The sequence below is a fragment of the Camelina sativa genome, chromosome 13 (assembly GCF_030686135.1).
Source record: "Camelina sativa cultivar CO46 ecotype springtype chromosome 13, ASM3068613v1".
NCBI lineage: Eukaryota > Viridiplantae > Streptophyta > Magnoliopsida > Brassicales > Brassicaceae > Camelina > Camelina sativa.
The window spans coordinates 14,455,096-14,467,648 of record NC_141892.1 but is presented as its reverse complement, the minus strand read 5'-3'; the positions used below and the strand labels follow the sequence as shown (position 1 = coordinate 14,467,648).

The 12,553-nt window shown below is 34.7% G+C and overlaps 3 protein-coding genes across 4 annotated transcripts; 2 read left to right on the top strand and 1 right to left on the bottom strand.

The window, feature by feature from the left end:
• The first annotated feature begins 1,185 nt into the window (after nucleotides 1-1,185).
• Nucleotides 1,186-3,069, top strand: LOC104736835 (basic leucine zipper 63). 2 transcript variants are annotated; one of them, XM_010456897.3, is made up of 6 exons: nucleotides 1,186-1,600; nucleotides 1,771-1,855; nucleotides 2,044-2,155; nucleotides 2,236-2,311; nucleotides 2,393-2,518; nucleotides 2,605-3,069. In XM_010456897.3, exons 1-6 carry the CDS (start codon nucleotides 1,319-1,321, stop codon nucleotides 2,875-2,877), a joined length of 954 nt encoding a protein of 317 aa, XP_010455199.1. In that variant the 5' UTR covers nucleotides 1,186-1,318; the 3' UTR covers nucleotides 2,878-3,069. The 2 variants fall into 2 exon arrangements, with proteins under 2 accessions (XP_010455199.1, XP_010455198.1); XM_010456896.3 differs by having other exon boundaries at nucleotides 1,188-1,600; nucleotides 1,750-1,855.
• A 1,831-nt stretch (nucleotides 3,070-4,900) lies between these two features.
• Nucleotides 4,901-6,366, top strand: LOC104736834 (sec-independent protein translocase protein TATA, chloroplastic). The gene is made up of 2 exons (XM_010456894.3): nucleotides 4,901-5,320; nucleotides 6,104-6,366. The coding sequence occupies exons 1-2, from the start codon at nucleotides 5,015-5,017 to the stop codon at nucleotides 6,236-6,238; spliced, it is 441 nt and encodes a 146-aa protein (XP_010455196.1). The 5' UTR covers nucleotides 4,901-5,014; the 3' UTR covers nucleotides 6,239-6,366.
• Nucleotides 6,367-6,376: 10 nt separating this feature from the next.
• LOC104736833 (uncharacterized) lies at nucleotides 6,377-9,966 on the bottom strand. The gene is made up of 3 exons (XM_010456893.3): nucleotides 7,814-9,966; nucleotides 7,214-7,666; nucleotides 6,377-7,044 (listed from the first exon to the last, which is right to left on the bottom strand). The coding sequence occupies exons 1-3, from the start codon at nucleotides 9,662-9,664 to the stop codon at nucleotides 6,592-6,594; spliced, it is 2,757 nt and encodes a 918-aa protein (XP_010455195.2). The 5' UTR covers nucleotides 9,665-9,966; the 3' UTR covers nucleotides 6,377-6,591.
• Between the last annotated feature and the right edge of the window lie 2,587 nt (nucleotides 9,967-12,553).

The window sequence follows — 12,553 nt, the reverse complement described above, 5'->3', positions numbered from 1 at the left end:
ACATATTTTATATTGGTATTGTTAAAATAGTAAAATAAAGATTTAACCAATATTAAAAGTGTCATATTAATAATATTTTATTTTTTAGTATTATCAATTCAATCATGTAATGTCATATAACCGCCATGTAATATAACTCGTTTGTGTTATTTTGAAAATTCAATATGTTTAAATATTCATAATTTTAAACATTTTATTAAGTTTAGATATATCAGTTACAATCTATAAACTTTCTAAAATTCTATAATTTACTATATATGTATGTTGAACACACACTTTTTATATTAATTGAGTAATATATGTTTGTTTTAAAAAACTTTAGTCACAATATATACAGGAAAATACACATTTTATTAACTTTATGTATTATATGATGATTCACTATATTTAAAATTTAAAATTAAAAAATGATAGGAGAATAAATTTTTTTTATATAAAATAAATTTTCTAAATATATATATTAATTATAGAATATTATATATGAATATTTAAAATATGTTAATTTTGTTTGGTTATAAAGATAGTAAATATAATTAACTAAATTTGTTTGGAATATAAACATAATTATTAAATAATATTAAATGTAAAAAGTTTCTAAAAAAGTATTTTGATCAAAAACTGTTGCAAAAATACTAGTATAGATGTTATAAATATTTTAGAGACACGAATCAAAAATTTCTTATTGAATAAAATACCTTTTGCCACATCATTCTGACTTGGATTTGACCCGGAAAGCGTTGGACAACTTATTATTTTATCCAATAAGCTAAAACAATATTATTATTACGTGTAGTTTGGTGGTAGCATCAACAATATTACTTTAAGCTCCTCATAATCTCCTGTTTTCATTAACTTACCAATATTTGTTTTTATAAAGCTAAGCCCCTCGCCATCCGCTTCCAAACGAGAAGACATATTTTTATTCGAAATGATTTTTTTTTTTTTTAAATGTGTAAACAAAAGGAAGTGAATTTTTTGATAAAGAGATTATATTTACAATAATCTTAGTTATAATCAGTTGTCATTTTGTTGACCTTGTTTAACTAAAAGAGAGCAAATACGACTTAAACATAATAAATCAAAAGGTTTAGATGTGAATGGGAATACAATATTCTTGTTGGGGGCTTGGGTGTAATAACCTGATAATTAAATATTTTACAAAAGAAAAAAGAATTAGAAAAGAACATATGTTAAAATGAAAAGACTGCCCAATCGGATAAGAAGAAACTGTAAGGACTAAAAGGAGAAGTTGAAACCAAAAAAAGAAAGAAAAAAAAAAAAAAAACTAAATAAAGAAAAAACAACAAACTACAAAAATATGGAAAAAGTTTTCTCAATCGAAGAAATCTCCGGTGAACATCATCGGTCGACGGTGGATGGAACGACGGCGATGAATCGCAGTGCCTCCGAATGGGCATTCCATCGTTTCATACAAGAATCCTCCGCCGCCGCAGACGACGCTAATGCCGGAGAATCTTCAGCTACGGCGTCTGGTGTTTCAGTCTCTTCTCCTCCGAATGTTCCGGTAGATTCAGAGGAATACAGAGCTTTTCTGAAGAGTAAACTCAATCTAGCTTGTGCTGCTGTCGCCATGAAAAGGGTACAGCTCACGCTTCATTTTTAGTATCTTCAGAGTTTAGATAACTCACTTGAGCATTAACCCACATGGTTTGGGATTGAGTTGGTTGTATATGAGCCTTATCTTGTCTCTGAAGTGATTTTGTGGTGTTTATTATTGAAACTTGATAGGGATCTTTCATCAAACCTCAGGATACTACTTCTGGTAGATCTGACGATGGAGGAGGAGCATATACAACCAATACATCAGAACAAGGCTCTCTAGGTTCTTCCAAAGGTTTTACTTACTATGCTCTCATGGTTTTTGAATTTGGTTACTCGTTTGCTTTTATGTAGTTTTAGAAGCAATGACGTGAGTTGATTCTTGTACCTCTATGAGGAACCTTTTTAAGATGTTGTGTTTGTTTTCAAGATTCTTGTAAAAATGCTAACGGACTAAACTGTATGGTTTTTCTCATTTGTCAGTTTCACCAATGATGAGCAGTGCTATAACAAGTGGATCTGAGCTCTCTGGTGATGAAGAAGAAGCTGATGGTGAAACTAATATGAACCCTACCAATGTCAAACGCGTCAAAAGGTAATATATTTACATATTTTCTTGTCTTTAAACATCCACTGAGAAGACAAAATCTTGATTAGAACATCTGTTTGTTACAGGATGCTCTCTAACAGGGAATCAGCTAGACGGTCCAGAAGAAGAAAGCAAGCACACTTGAGTGAGCTAGAGACACAAGTATGTTAATCTCGCCCGCCTTCTTATTCTTTCTCCTTAAACGTTCTTTAGCTCACTTGTTACAATCTCCATCTGTTTTAGGTTTCACAGCTGCGTGTAGAGAATTCAAATCTCATGAAAGGTCTCACTGATGTAACTCAAACATTCAATGACGCAGCTGTAGAAAACAGAGTTTTGAAAGCCAATATCGAGACCTTACGAGCAAAGGTAATATCCTTGTTCTTCTCTCTACGGAAACTCCGCTTAGCACGCTTATACAAGACTGTTGAAAACATGTTTATATTTTTTTTAAGGTTAAAATGGCTGAGGAGACAGTGAAGAGACTCACAGGTTTCAACCCAATGTTCCACACTATGCCTCAGATTGTAACAACTGTCTCCCTTCCTTCAGAGACATCAACTTCTCCAGATACAACAAGCAGTCATTTGACCGCGCCAGAGATCGACAGCTCGGGCAACAAAAGCAAGGCTTTGATCGGGTGCAAGATGAACAGAACAGCTTCGATGCGTCGGGTTGAGAGCTTGGAACATCTGCAGAAACGTATTCGAAGCGTTGGGGATCAGTAGCTGCTAAGAAGAATCTTGATTTGTAACATTATCAAGAGAGATATTGAGACAAAATGAAATGTTATATGTTTTGTAAAGAATTGTTTTCAGATTATTTAACTACTCATTCTTCTTGTTTTAACCCATTTCTTCGTTGATTGTTTGTGTTGAACTTCTAATTTTTATTCATTTGCAAGTATTTTACTTTGTAAATTTAATTACCTTTTCTATTTTCTGTTAAGATTTATAAGAATATCCTACTAATAATAATCTGGTACCATAAACAATAATATAACCTAAGTGGTTAATACTTACATCACAATTAAACTTTTGATTAAGACATTAAAAAAAAAAAAAAAATCTCGAGAAGAGTATTACTATCAATTATGATATCATGGTTAATCAGATAAGCTCGCGGGTAATATAACCAGAATAAGAATATGCATGTATTCTTTAACTCAAATTTTAAATTATGTTGTTATTTATTTTCTTGGTTATAAATCTTATACGAATAATTTTAATCAAAGTTAAACATTTTTTTGATGAAATTTGTAATTTATATATAGTAAACGTGACTATACATTGTGTGGGGAAGACTCAAACAGTTCAGCCAAAACAGAGCAGCCTAGAACGAAGGTTTACAAAGGAAGTAAAACTGAAACAGCTTAAGAACATATCATTGTCGCAGCTCGTCCCAGCGAACTTGCAGGCCATGAAGCTTGGATGTTGGTGGTATCTTTAGAGAAGTGATACGGTCGGTAATGGCCAACCAAAACGGTTGTTGTGTGAAATCCTTGGCCATGATCCCGTCCATTCCTCTCTCTCCAAACCATGTGGAGAGTAGTTTGGAAAACCATACGGAGCAGTGTCATATCTTTATAGCTGTAACGGTTTGAGCACAATGAAGCTAAGGTTCTTGACCAATCCGGAATGAGCTGACGGCGTAGCAACTGATGGGTGAGCTCGGACCAGATGGTGAAAGAAAAAGGGCAAGCGAAGAATAGAATATCAAAGTTAAATATTCCATCTGCTAGCAGATTAAACATTTTACTTTGGTTCAAACTGAGGGTATAAGATTTAGAACCTACAAAAATAAATTTATCTGTAAATAACATCATAATTTAAATAAATAAAAATACAGAAAATACTCACATTTGAATGAATTCACCAAAATTGAGGGAATATTGTTTTTAAACGTGAAGAATCTTGACTTCGATATGCAACACATATTTGAAAGGCTTGAGGTCTTTTAATGGTAAGTAAGAAAGGTGAACAACAAACATTTTTATTCTGTGAGTATGGACTATTAGTTTTTTTTTTTGACAAAAAGTTACAACATCAGCTCAAACGAGCCAACTGGAAGGAAAAACGTTTATATAGGTAATTTGTTGCGACTCAACTCTAGCACGACGCACCAGCTTGTCCGCTTTACCATTTTGTGTTCAAGGAATTAAAACTACTGAAAAGGAGAATTTTTTTGTCTTTTATGAATATTAAAATGCCTAATTATGTGAGTTTGGACTATTAGTCCTAAACCCATAAGAATCTAAAAAAAAACCTCAATTATGTAATTGATCCTTTCTTTTTGCCATCTTTTTAATCCATATCACAAGATATTTGTAATGTAATCCCATTATGTATTGGTCTTTGTTATTTTTTTTTTCAATTCGATTTATTGAATGGTTGTTATCATATAAACATACATATTAAAAAACATATCATATCAGACATAATTATTTATGTATATATATATATATATAATTTGATTATGTTAAATTGTTTTATTGTTTGGTTATATACTATGCAATAGATTTGTTGAAATGTTCAATATCGTTTTGAAAATATTATAAATAAAAGTTCCGAAGATAATATAACATATTATACTATTATTAAGCACATCTTTACATTACGTTATTTCATTTTAAATGAATTTTTTTATTTACACATTAAATTTTACTAATATGGACTAAGACAGATATACAATAATTTATACTAATATTTCATTTTATATGTAAAACAAATATTTTATATTTTTTTTAGATGGGAAACTATAGAATTCAGGATTGCATTGGATAAAAGCAAAAAAAAAAAAAAAAAAAAAAAAAAAACAGATAGCTTTAGAACCAGAAGAACAATAAAAAAAAAATCAGTAGCAGCAATGGCGACATCTGTTGCGACTCTATCTTCTCCTCCACCAGTATCTCTACCTCTCTCATCATCTCGCTCTTCCTTCTTCTCCAATTGCTTCACAGTGCCGACCCGACAAAACTACCGTTCTTTGGTGGCGATTCGACGCAGAATCCGACCGGAACAGACGAGAAAGCCACTGACTTGTAATGCCCTGTTTGGTCTCGGTGTGCCTGAGCTCGCTGTGATTGCTGGCGTCGCTGCCTTGCTTTTTGGACCGAAGAAGCTTCCTGAGATTGGCAAGAGTATTGGTAAAACCGTCAAAAGCTTTCAACAGGTTTGTTTGTATGCAATTCTTGAGTTTTCTTATTGCCAACTAATGTGAAAAGGTTTGTTGATTGTTGTTGAAATTGATGTGTGTTTTGGGAATTTTATGCTACAAGTGCTTAGTTATTGTATGAGTTGTGTCTGGATTTGTGAGGAATTTGATAAAAAAGAAGACTCAACATTTTTATGAGATTCTAATGACAAGTCATGTGAAAAGCTTGTAGTTTGTTGTTGGAATGTGTTTTTGGGGATTTCTATGTTTCAAATGCTTACTTCTGTCTGGATTTGTGTGGAATTGATAAGAATACTCAGAAAAATTGGGAATTTAGTGGCTATAACTTCACTGTCTATATCAAGAATAAAACATTCCTTCGCATATAAACATTGAGTTCATTGATATGCTCTGGAGTTTTCTTGTGCAAAGGCATGTGGAAAAGCTTCTCATGATTATAAGGTCTTAGGAAGGAATGTGTTTTTGGGACTTTACTGTTTCAAGTGCTTGTGTGGAATCGATAAGAACACTAAGAAAGAATGGAAACAACTTTGCTATATAGAAAATTATTTTGCTTCTAAACAATAAGTTTATTGATAACGTTGCTGTATAGTACAGATGTAAACATGTTGTTATGTTTGGTTAATACTTTCCAAAAATTCAATCACAAGGGTTGCTTGTGATTTGGTTATAACTAATTTGGTTTTCTGAGATATATAGCTTCTTGTTGTATGATTTTAGTGTTCCTTTTATCATTTTACTTGCCTTGATGAAGCATTGTGCGTGTTTTGAATAATGCAGGCTGCAAAGGAGTTCGAGTCTGAGCTTAAGACGGAACCTGAAGATTCTGTTACAGATTCATCTCCAGTAGCAATGAGTAACAAAGAAGAAGAGAAGAAAGCTGAGGTTTCTTCAAGCTCAAAAGAGAATGTATGAAGATGAGAGACTTTAGTGTTCCCTGTAGCTTACAACAATTTTATGTGATGAGTTTTAGATCAAATACTCTTTTTAAGAAACGAAACAGCCTTCCGATGAAAAGTATAATCAGTTTGTGTGTTTGAATCCATAACTCTCTTTAAGTGAAAGCAAATCATTTGCAGAACCTATAAAAAAGTTCATGATGCACATTAAGTCAGAGACCAAGGAAATACAGATAACTCAACAGACAGTGTGTCAAATTAACACAAAACAGAATACAAATTTCCTCTCTAAGTTCATGTTTCTGGAACAATTAAGTTTAGAACCAGAATCACTGAAGCACATGACTAATTTGTCTATCACTCATTTGTTCACTGAACAAGCTTCCGTCTCTTCATCCTCTCTAGTGCACCTAGTTTCTCGGATGCACCGTCTTCTCCATCTTCTTCACCATCTCCGTCTCTCTTTCTGGCGAGCCCTCCAAAAACAGCAGCAGGGACTTCTTTCTGTGCGATCTCCACTTGGTCTTCCCCATCAGACTCATCATCACTCTCATCGGGAAGCTCGATGTCTTCTCCATTCCCAGTCATTGGTTTCCCCGCATTCTCGCCAGACTGTGAGATGACTCCTGCGCTGACAAACCCTACTCTTCTTCCGCCATCCTTCATTGCCTCTGTGTTGGTACTCGTTGTATTCAAAAGCTGCCTCTCTAGAGCTGCCATTTCGTCATCCTGTAAGCCTGCTTTCTTCAGTTCGTCTTTTGCCTCGTCCACATCTACCATCTTGTCCTTTTGCATCATGTTCTCTGGTAGAATGAAATGAGTCTGAAACAAAACGATCAAATATATAGTCAGTTTGCAACTCCAAGTCAATAACTACAGTAAATGGATTCTCAGAGTTGACAAAAAATGTTGCTTCTCTGAGAGCTGGAAGAAAATGGAGACTCATGCAAACACACCTAAAAGTATTAACCCATGGATCAAAGAGACTAACCTGACTGTAGCTTGCGGAAACACTTCGTTTGATACGGAGCATTTCTCTGTAGGTATCCTCATTTCCGTGCTGGACCTCGAATTCATGCCACTTGTTCCAGAACTCAGGGTCGGACCTTGGGTCTGCAAACTGAGAGGCATACTTGTAGAGTGCACGAGCACGATCAATTTCTCCCAAGCTTCTCTCCAGCTCTGCAAATTTTATGCACATGATCTTTACATCCTTGTGAGGAAGCCCAGATTCAATTGCTTGCTCATATATCTCCCTTGTTCTGGGAACACCAAATATCTCTGCGGCACGAGAAATGTATATCTCATACATCTCAAGCTTCTGACCTTCTGGAACCTTTTTGGTTGCTTCCTCATAAACCTTCATGGCTCGCTTGGCTAAACCATAATCCTCTTCTAGCTTAGCATACTGAAGGTATAAGGTCCTGACAGCATCAGATGGAGCCTGAAAGAAAGATAAATCACAGGTTAGATCACACAAAATATCACCACATCAATAGACAAGCAGTTAACTTAGGTGCTTGTTTGATCAGATATGTGGTCAGACAAAACAAAAAGCAGCCAGCATGGATAAAAGGATAGATGAGCTTACCATTGAAACAGCATGTTCAAACAGCTCTCTTGCCCGCTCCAGCTTTGTCTTGCCGTATCTTTTGACAAACTTTGTAAGATAAGTTACCCATATGTCTTTCACATGAGGATACTTGAATATCTTGACACCTCTTTCATACACCTTGAACGCATCTTCAAAGTACTTATTTTCCTCCAGAAGGAAAGCATAATTCAATATAATCTGAGGCGTAGCTATTCTCAAATCCAATATTTTCTCATAGACTGCTCTTGTCGATTCTAAAGTCCCCAGACTTTCCTCTAAATCAACATAAAAGGACCAAAGCCTCAAGGATCTATGCAGCTTCATCTGGACAGGTTCATTGCCATCAGCAGCAACTCTCCGTCTGACTTCTACTGTAGGTACAGCTGTAGCACGCCTCATCAGCTCTAATGCTCCTTTGAAATTCTTGTGTCTCAGCTCCAACTCAGCCCACTCACACCACACACTGGCGAGATGATCTACGTTTTTGTAGTTTACCTGGACGGCTTTGTCAAAAATCACTCTTGTATTGACCAGGTCATTGTGGTTTTCATACAACTTGGCAAACTCAACCCACAACGTGTGAGGCTTCCCAACAGCCTTCATAGGATCTACAGTCCTCACTGCTTCTGTGTATGTGAGGATCTGCTTTGCTGCGTTTCCCTCAAATATTGCGACTCTGCGACGCCATTGCTCAACATTGTGTGGATTTTGCCTAAGGAGCACACTGTTTGCTAGTGCAGGTCTTCTGTTCATCAGTTCTTCCAAGCGAGCTAATCTCAGATCAACATCGTTATCATCATTCAACCAAAACCCATTCAGTATCTTCCTCTGCAGCTCTTTCACCGAAAGATTAAAATTGAGACGGACATCCTCATCATCGTCCTCTACCCCATTCTCTTCATTCTCATCTTCTTCATCACTTGAACTCATCATCTCCATCCTTTTCGCAACAGTACTTTCCTCAAATCTCGTATAAACATCGAATATAACACTGAAATCTCTCACAGTAACCACTTTCATCATACCTTCCTCATAGATATCCCTAGCTTTCTCAAGCAAATTCTTCCTAATGTAATAATCCGCAAGAGAAGTCCACAGCATTCCCACTTCATCCGTAAACTTCCTAATACCTCCTCTAATGATAGCATCAACATTAAGACCCGAAATAACATTGGCATGGTGCACAAGAAGCTCACACAACTCCATCCACAGTTTATGCTTGGTCTTCCCTTTGATAGAATAAAACTTATCATCATTCAACACAGAGGCCAATCTCTCAGCTGATTCTTGCCAACGCTCTGATTTGACAAGAAACTCGACAAACTCCTCAATATGACTAGGATCATACATAAGATACCTCCTATAAACCCGAAGCGAAGTCTCAATAGGAATCCCATCCTGACTCACAAACACAAGATACGGTTCCCAGATCCTATCGTGTTGCGTAACAGGTAACGCACAGAGCGCACGGTCGAAATTTCTCCTAGTACGAGTAATCAATCTCTGAACAGTAAGAGTCTGAAGATACATAACCCAGATCCTAGGCATCTTATGCATAGTAACAAGAGCTCTTTCAAAAGTATTGTTGAGAGAATCATACTGAGGATGAGTAACAGGCAAATTCCTAACGATATCGAGCCGTTCTCTAAGATAAGCATACCACAACTTATAGCTCCCAGGAAGAGCTTTCAAAGCTCTCTCGTAGATAATGAAACGCTTCTTGAACGGCGACTCAGCTTTTGCAATCAGATACCTCCACCACAGCTTCAAACTGAACGGGTTCCTCAGAATCTCCTCCTCGTACAAAAGATCTTCCTGAGAAGGATACAAATCTTTGGAGATCGCCATTGGATACCAAATCACGATTTAGGGTTGGGAAAGGAGAAAAAGGATAGTGTGTTTTTTCGTGATGATCAAAACTAAGGGGAAAAAAAGTAGTGACGGCGGATTTAGGGTTGCAGATCTCTGTTTTGAGAGGTTGAAGACAAGGACATATTCGACATTTAGTATTTCATTAAATCGGAATTGTTAAAAAAAAGGCAAAATTAGGTCGGTCAGAATCGAACTTGGGTCAAGGAGATACAACATACAGAATACGCTATAAGATCTGTACAAACACATATATATGGTATATCACAGTATTTACATATAAAATAATTTAAATCTCATATCCTTTTTCTTAACACATATTTTCAAAAAACCCCCGCTTATTCTCGCTACCCCTTCTGTAATAAAAAAATGAATTATCCCTCTAACGATTATTAAAATAAAATTGAACATCTTAGTTGTACCCTGCATAGTGAGATTCGAACATTGGACACGCACGCATATTTTTCATTAAAAACTTACTGGTTTAATTATATTTAACATTTAACAACCTTCATTAAAGATAATATTGTCTTTCTAACATTGAAGGGTTTTGAGAAATTGTTTTGATGGAAAGAGGATATGAGATTTTAGTCCTCCATCAAAACAATTTCTCAAAAACCCCTCAATGTTAAAAAGAAAATTTAGTCAAATATTACTCTATTATTGTTTGCTATTTTTTACTTTTCATTTTTTTTAGTTGATCTCTAATCTTTCTCGTTACATTAAAAAAATTTAGTGTTGTCTTCTCAAATCGAGTCATAAACGCAATGATTGTTTTCTTACGTGTTACTAGTTCTAACAATCCCGCAATATCTTCTTCGATTTAATCATCACCATGAAAAATAATAGCAACAGTTTCTTCTGAACTTCTGACATTTATCATTTTCACCAATTTAATATACTAAACTGTTAACATCTATCCTATTACGATACCCAAGAATATAAATTAAAAAAATTCTAAAAAATGTGAATTACAACAAAAATATCTCCTTTTCTAATAGAAAATTTTCAAAACTATAAAATTAAAAAAAAATCTCTTTATAAATTAATATTTTATTAATTTATTGATAAATTAATAAATTAAAACCTCTATAATTTAATAAAATTTGATGGTACCGACCTTATTAATTTATAGAGGTTTTACTATAGTTCCTAATTAATCTCCGATTAATTGATTCCACGCTAGACGCTCCCTTACCGCCTGAATAATGCCTAGCTAGTTTTACAACAAGGGTTTTAGCTAAGTATTATAAGTTTATTTATAATGTAATATTACGACATTATCTTTACTCTAATCCATTTCCATAAGTACAATTATAGAATTTTTTTCTTTTATTTTTGAGATAATTTCTGACGAAATTGCATCTTAATACTATTAAAAAAACCTACATAATTAATTATGTCCAAAATTTCTTACTTAATTACTTAAATTACCACTGAATCTTAAGAATATTAAAAACCGATTCCAGATTTTTATTTAGCATCATAATTTTGGACTGTTGTTAATTTGTTAAAAAATTTACAATTAAATTTAGTTTAACTGATTGATTAGAAAGAAATACAATAAATGACGCAATCACGAACATATGCGGGAAGTTATATTTTAGTAGAAAATGAAAAATAATATTTTTTATAGAAAAATTGAATAATCATGTTTCAGGATATAATTATTGAACAGCGACTCAGCTTTCACAATGAGATATCTCCACCACAGCTTCAAACTAAACGGATTCCTCAAAATCTCTTTCCTCGTACGAAAGATCTTTCTGATACAGATCTTTGGAAATCGACATTATTTGAATGAAAAAAAAAAAAGACTAGCAAGGGATTTGAGGCGTGAAGATTTTCTTTTAGGGTTGGGGAAAGGAGAAAACTCAGGAAAACGATAGTGTGTGGTTTCTTTGTTTTAGCTAAGTATTATAAGTTTATTAGTGATGTTAAAATGGGTGCACCCTGCCCTTTTAGATCCTGCCTTTTTAGACTCTGCCCATTTAATAACAAACTTGTTTAGACCCGTTAATTTAATAACCCGATTAGGCCCTGCCCATTATATAGATTGGTTTTATGGGTAGTCCGTTTAAACATGTTTACAGCACACATATTTTTTTTAAAAATTGGTCATTAACCGAAAGAAAACCAAAAATCTGTGATTTCTAAATTTCTAATTACACCACACCACAATGTAAGTAGTGGCCGGAGCCTCCCGCCGTAAACTAACTCACCTCCGCACAACGTCTCAATCTCCGACAGTAGTATTACGGTGCTATGTCCCAAACCTTAAGAATCAAAAGAGCGATAATGGATTAAGGGACAAAGAGCTTTGAAGGCAGATCCGCAGATGCAAGGAGACTTGGGGAGAGGCGGCGACGTTCAGAGGAGGAGGCGGTGAGTTTTAGAGGCAGATGCGGCGAGGGTCGGGTTAGAGGTGTTGTATTAAAGCCCTATGTTTAAAACGTCAACGTTTTGAAAAAAGAGTTTAGGAAGAAAAAAATAAACGGGCTACCCGTTTAGTTGCGGTCAAACCCGTTAAACCCGTGGAGCTAAACGGGTCTACCCGTATAGACCCCGTAAATTTTATAATATAAATAAATGGGTAACGGGCCTAAATTTTTGTACTGAACCCGTTAAGGCCCGCGGGCGCATAACCCATTTTAACATCACTAAAGTTTATTTATATTGTAATATTACGACACCACCCCTACTCTCATCCATTCCATAAGTACAGTTATAGGATTTTTCTCTTTTATTTTTGAGATCATTTCTGACGAAATTGCATCTTAATACTATTATAAAAAAAATACAAAATTAAGTATGTCCAAAATTTCTTACTTAATTACTTAAATTACCACTGAATCTTAAGAATTTGAA